A 5,666-nucleotide genomic window follows, 5' to 3' on the forward strand; every position below is an offset into this window, starting at 1 on the left:
GCGCCGATGAGCAGCGCCCAGCTGCCGTCGCTGCCGTGCGCGATCGTGGGCCGCGCCACCCTGTGGGGACGCGGGCCGGGCGGGCAGGGAAGCAGGCAAGGGGGTGAGCTGGGGAGGGGGTAACGGTCAGGGGCCAATGGCAGCACGCAGGCGACCAGGCGTGGCCTTGCCGGTTGCGTGTCGCCCACCCACCCACCCATCCCACCCACACACATGTTGACATGACACACCAGTACAGCACACACCCACCTGGTACTCTAGGCTGTTGATGAAGCGGGACAGCAGCACAAATGCGTAGTCCTCAGCGCGCACCTCGCACTGCCGCCACCTGCAGCGCCGCGGCGAGCGAGGCGAGCGGTGCTCGGTGCCAGCAAACCAGGGCTGGTGCTGCATTCTGTGTGCTGTGACGCAAGCGGAAGCGGCAGCCGCCCGGTGGGGCTGGGCCTTCTTGTCCACAGCACCGGCGCAGCTGCCGACCAAAGCACGCAGCCCGCTCCACACACGTGCATCCACGCAGCCATGGAAACACACACACAAACGCCATCACCACCCACACCGGCCACCCACTTTTGGCGCATGGCCATGGCGCGGTCGGGCGCGTCGTTGCGCAGGCCGCTGGACAGCCCCGACATGAGCAGGGCGCGCACAGAGGTGGCGGCGTGCAGCACGTCGATCAGCTTGTTCTGCTTGGGCGGGGTGGGTGGGTGGAGGGGAGGGGAGGGCAGGGAGGGGTTGTGGCGCGGTGGTTGAAGTCGTAGTGGGAAGCAGGGCAGGGAGGAAGCAGAGGCGCCAGGCCTGTGCATACCAGCGGTGGGAGTAGCAGTAGGCAGCGCAGAAGCGGCAGCCACCCTGCCAACAGTCCCATGTATGCGCCTCCCTCCCACCATCCCACCCACCCCACACCCACTCCCCGCCCGCCCACCTGGTCCGCCCCCTCCCCCGCCGCATCCAGCTCCCCCTTCACCCAGCCAAAGTGGTCCAGCAGCTTGGCAGAGGCCTCGTCCAGCCCCGGGCGCACGTCGTTCAGCATGTCTGCAGCAAGAGGGCGGGGCAGGCGGGGCAGAGGAGGGGTAAGGTGACGGAGGGGGTGGCTGCCAACAGCGCAGCATCCGGGTGCCCAAGTCGCCCCGGATGCCGAAATATGTGAAGCACGTGCCATCCCATCCCGCTTCTTCCATCCCACCACACCCCACCACCCACCACCACCTATCCACACAAACCAGCTGCGCAGACTCCCTGCCCGCGCCCTCCCTGCCCCCACCCACCCACCCACCACCCACCCGTGAGGCTACCCGCGTTGAAGAAGTCCCGCAGCTCCGCGGTGAACACGCGGAACTCGTGCACAAAGGACTCGGAGAACTCGCCTGCCCAGGGGGTGGGGGGGGGGAGGACAGGAGGGTGAGGAAGGGGGCCAGGGGCGCGGCGATGATCGACGTCGTCCTGTGCTGTGTGCGTGCGCGCGTGCGTGCGCGCGCGTGCGTGTCGTGGTGTGTGGTTTGGGACGCTGCAGCTCGACGCGGAGGCTGGCGTGGTGGCATGGAGGCCCAGCCCGGCAGGCGCCCACCACCCCGCCAGCCCCTCCGCCCACCGGGGTTGGCCGTCACCCGCGCCAGCATGGCCTCAGTGGTGTGCAGGTCCTCGGGACCCGCGTTGCGGTGCAGCTTGTTCTGCAGCGTGTGCTTGATCTCGGCCTTGAGGTCCCGCGGGATGTCGTTCCTGCAGGCGGGCCAGGCGGGCAGGGAGGCGGCAGCGCGGGCGCACAGGCGTTTGGCGGCGGCTCGCGTAGTACCACACACACACACACCATGTGCGTGTGGGGGGGTAGCGGAAGGGGGGATGGCGCCCACTCGCCTCGCCTGTACCGCCGATGCCACGGAAGACGCAGACGCCACCCCACCTCCACCCCACCCAGCCCAGCTCCCCCCCCCACACACACACCTGTGCGCAATGTCGCGGATGCGCGTCAGCGGCACGCTCTGCGTGAACTGCTCGGTGAAGGAGGGCAGGCGGCTCTGCAGGCGCCGCCCGGCCAGCGCCACCGCGGGCGACACGTGGCCCTGCTCGCCAATCACCCACTCCAGAGACCTGCGGGTGAGTGGGTGGGCGGGTGGGTGGGGGCAGGCGACCGTTAGCGACCAGAGCAGGGCGGGGGGCGGCGAGGAGCGAGGCGGCACTGCGCCCCAGGCCGTTCTGAACACCACCAGATCCCCCTCAGCGCAGCCCCAGCCCCAGCACCCCGACCACACGCCCAGCCACATCTCTGCATGCCGCCCTCCAACCCCCACCCACCCCGCGTCCCACACACCTGAACATGGAGCGCGCCAGCTCGGCGTGGCGGTTGGGCCGGTGGTGTCCGCCCCCCTCCACACACTCCACCGCCCCCGTGGCCAGCCACTGCATGTAGATGTAGGCGTGGGCCAGGGCGTCCAGGCTGGGGCGCAGCTCGGGGGCTGCGGCAGGCAGGCAGGGGGAGGCGCCGAGGCGCGCCCGATGTCTGGGTGCCCGGCACGGAGGAGAGGGAGGGTCCCCCTGCGCACGCTCTGCTCCCCAGGCTGCGGCCAAAAGCTGATGCACCGGCGGTGCAGCTGCAGTGCCACAGGCGGCAGGGGCAGCCGCGCCCACCGTTGTCCACCAGCAGCTTCTTCACGACTTCCAGCTTGCCCAGCCAGTTGGCGGCATCGCGGTCGCCCGCAACCAGGTGCAGCGCGGGGCCCTCCAGCCCCGCGGTATCCCACACGCCCCGCCGGTCCCTGCGGGAGGCCGGGTGGGCGCAGCCGGCGGCGTCTGGCTATGTGTGTGCACACCGGGCGGGGCGGCCCATGCATGCCAGCCACACGGCATGCTGCTGGCTACAACACCCTCACGTCCAACCCACCCACACGTCCCAGCCACCGCCCTGCCCCCGGCCCCACCTGCTGTGCTCGTTTGACTGCATGAAGCGCAGCTCCTTGCCCTGCCACTGCGGCAGCAGGGCCATGGAGTCGTCGAAGCTGGAGCCGCTGCCGCCCGAGGAGGGCGGCGCCCAGGAGTCGTCGCTGTCGCTGCCGCTGCCGCTGCGGCTGCGCTCCCACTCGCGCTCGCGCTGCTGCTGGTGGGCGCCCTCCAGGCCGGGCAGCTCCTCGCCGGCGCCGGCCGCCTGCACGTGCATCTCGCCGCCCCACTCCAGCAGCACAGACAGCGAGGAGGCGCCGCCGGCGGGCACCACCAGGGAGCGGTTGTCGCCGTCCTCCCACCTGCCGTCGCCGCCGTCCTCGCCCTTCACGCGCACGCACTGCGCCAGGGGTGGGAGAGGGCGGCAGGCAGGCAAGCAGGAGCAGGGTGGAGCCTGGCACGCCAGGGGGCAAGGCGCCAGCGAGGCGACAACGCAGCAGGGGGGGCAGAGCAAGGCGGGCGGCAGCAGCGAGAGGCATGGCTCAGCAGAGGGGAGGCAGGAGGCAGGTGGCAGGTATGGCCCCTGCACAAGGGAGCAGCAGGCGGCGGGCCAGGGCGCACCTTGAACTCGAGGGCGGTGCCCGGCGGCAGCGCCACCTCGGCCACCCAGATGTGCCCCTCCCGCCACCCCATGCTCGGCGCCTTGCGCACCTGCGGCGCAATAGGATTCGGCACGAGTCCGTGCATGGGAGGCACGCGCAGAAAAAGGGGTGGCATCGCCAAGAGGGCGTTGCGTCCTCTTGGGCGCAGCAGCAGCAGCAGCAGCACGGCAGCAGGGCGGGTGCTGCCGCCAGCACGGCCACCCACCTTCCAGTTCCCCAGCGAGGGGTGGCTGCCCACCAGGCGCACCGCCTCCCCAAACTTGACCTCCCGCTGCACAGAGAAGCGCACAAGCACGTCGTCGCCGCCGCCCTGGGCGCACACAGGCGCCGCCAGCCCGCGCGCGGGGCGTGCCGGCTGCTGCCTACGGCCCCGCTGCTGCCGCGGCATGGGTGTGCCGGCAGCCAGCCGGCGTGGCAGGCAGCCGCGGAGGCCTGCAGGGCAAGGTGGCGGCAAGGTGGCGGCGCAGGTCAAACGGCCGCGGGCGGGCGGGGCGGGCTGGCAGCCAGGGGCAGCGGGGCGGCGCTCCTCGCAGCTGGCATGCGCCTGGGTGTTTTGTGCGGGCCCTAGCAGTCACCTGAAGCGGTCGTGCGTGTCCTGCCAGCCAGGGGAAGCGCCAGGCGGCCCCGGGCGGCCTGTGCGGCCTGCATGCTGATCGCTGCTGGTGCTTGGCGATGTATTTAGATATGCCTGTGTGCGTGATCGAGGCTGCTGATGGCCTAGCAGGGTTTGAGCTGTGCAGAAGCACCGCTTCGCAGCTGTAACGGTCCAGCAGCAAGTGGACGATGATCACAAACGAGCTAGCTGCACGCGCTAGTTTCTGGCCGGCTGGGCTGACGTGGCAGCCTGGGCAAAAATTGGAGGCGCCTGGCCATTTCCGATCCATTTCACAATGTCATCCGCGTGTGTAGGCAGCCTGCGACAACGGCTGCTGGCAGTGGGCCTGCAGTTCCGGGCCCTGTGCGCTGTTGCCTGGCCGGCTGAGCTCTACGCCACACAAATCAAATTGAGAAGAGACCAGGCACGCCTGTGCGATCGGCAGGGTGCCGTAGCAATGCCGCCGCGGCCGCCACCTGCCGCCAGTGCCCCACCATTTCACCGCCCCCACCACGCACTGCCTGCGCAGGTGCTGGAGGTAGAATTCAACACAGGACAGCGCTTCACTTACCCTGCCGAGTACCTCCGGGTGGAGAGCCCCGCGGCCGGCAACCAAGACAGCAAAGATGCACGGGGCCAGCTCAAGGTGTGGCTCTGGCAGGGTGCTGCGGGTGTTACTCTGCTGTCAAGCTGGTTTTAATTGTGCAGTGATGGCTTGTGCATGCCCCAGCTGCGGTGCAGGTGGTGCATGGGCGGCGCCAGGTGGGGATCATGGCTATTGACCGGATAGGCAGTTATGCAGTCAGGTGCGCCTGGGCGAGCAACCAGCGATCCATTGCGGAGCCTGCCGCCGCTGCCGCCCCCACTGTTTTTTTACTGCCTGTCACCTCGGTGCGCAGGCTGTCGTTTGACGACCTGCACAGCAGCGGCATTTATAGCTGGCAGTACCTGCACGACCTGGGCACCCAGAAGCTGAGCAGAATGCGGCGGTACGATCCTGCCGGCTGCCCGGCCCTCCCTCCCGTGCCTGTGCGCCAGCACACCTGTCTGGCTGGCACCGCGGCCTCACCCTGGTCCCTTGCCCGCCTGCGCTGCGCAGGTACATCCGAATGCTGCGGGAGCGAGGGCTCAGCCGAGACCCGCCACGCCGCCGCACAGCAACCGCCGCGTGCAAGTCGAGAACGGAGCCCAGCAGGGCAGGGGCGCAGCAGGCAGGGGCCAGCAGCGGCGGCAGCAGCAGCAGTGGCGGCGGTGCTGGCAGCAGCAGTGGACGGGGCGGCTGAAGCGGTGACCGAAGCCTGGTTGGGGCAGCTTGGCAGCTTGCCTCCGGTCAAGCAGACTTGTGCTGTTACAGGCAGGCAAGATGTGCAGTCTCTTGCTCTGATGTACAGGCCTCAAGTGCACATATATTCAACACCAGAGCGGATGGCGGCTTGTTTCAGCTGCAATGTGGCCCAGGGTCGGTATGTAGCGGGGGGTAGGTAGGGTAGGGGTTGGGGGACTGATCAGGAGCAATCAGGGGGCAAATGATCCAGGGA

At 69.5% G+C, this 5,666-nt stretch overlaps 2 protein-coding genes across 2 annotated transcripts in view; one reads left to right on the forward strand and one right to left on the reverse strand.

The window, feature by feature from the left end:
* The window catches only part of CHLNCDRAFT_21770 (hypothetical protein), a gene marked incomplete at both ends in the record, with an annotated part of 8,401 nt that extends 4,480 nt beyond the window's left edge, over window positions 1-3,921 (reverse strand). Inside the window, 11 exons of the mRNA XM_005849366.1 lie at window positions 156-328; window positions 568-683; window positions 923-1,032; window positions 1,281-1,364; window positions 1,589-1,716; window positions 1,939-2,085; window positions 2,306-2,450; window positions 2,623-2,750; window positions 2,913-3,271; window positions 3,493-3,582; window positions 3,739-3,921. Of these exons, the coding sequence (XP_005849428.1) occupies window positions 156-328; window positions 568-683; window positions 923-1,032; window positions 1,281-1,364; window positions 1,589-1,716; window positions 1,939-2,085; window positions 2,306-2,450; window positions 2,623-2,750; window positions 2,913-3,271; window positions 3,493-3,582; window positions 3,739-3,921 (1,663 nt within the window). The remainder of the gene's footprint in view (window positions 1-155; window positions 329-567; window positions 684-922; window positions 1,033-1,280; window positions 1,365-1,588; window positions 1,717-1,938; window positions 2,086-2,305; window positions 2,451-2,622; window positions 2,751-2,912; window positions 3,272-3,492; window positions 3,583-3,738) is intronic.
* A 733-nt stretch (window positions 3,922-4,654) lies between these two features.
* CHLNCDRAFT_14902 (hypothetical protein) lies at window positions 4,655-5,267 on the forward strand (the record flags this gene model as incomplete). The annotated part of the gene is made up of 4 exons (XM_005849157.1): window positions 4,655-4,774; window positions 4,870-4,934; window positions 5,028-5,117; window positions 5,228-5,267. Coding segments are annotated over 4 exons (315 nt in total), but the record flags the coding sequence as incomplete, so codon positions are not given.
* Window positions 5,268-5,666: the final 399 nt, after the last annotated feature.

The sequence above is a fragment of the Chlorella variabilis genome, assembly GCF_000147415.1.
Source record: "Chlorella variabilis unplaced genomic scaffold CHLNCscaffold_6, whole genome shotgun sequence".
Lineage (NCBI taxonomy): Eukaryota > Viridiplantae > Chlorophyta > Trebouxiophyceae > Chlorellales > Chlorellaceae > Chlorella > Chlorella variabilis.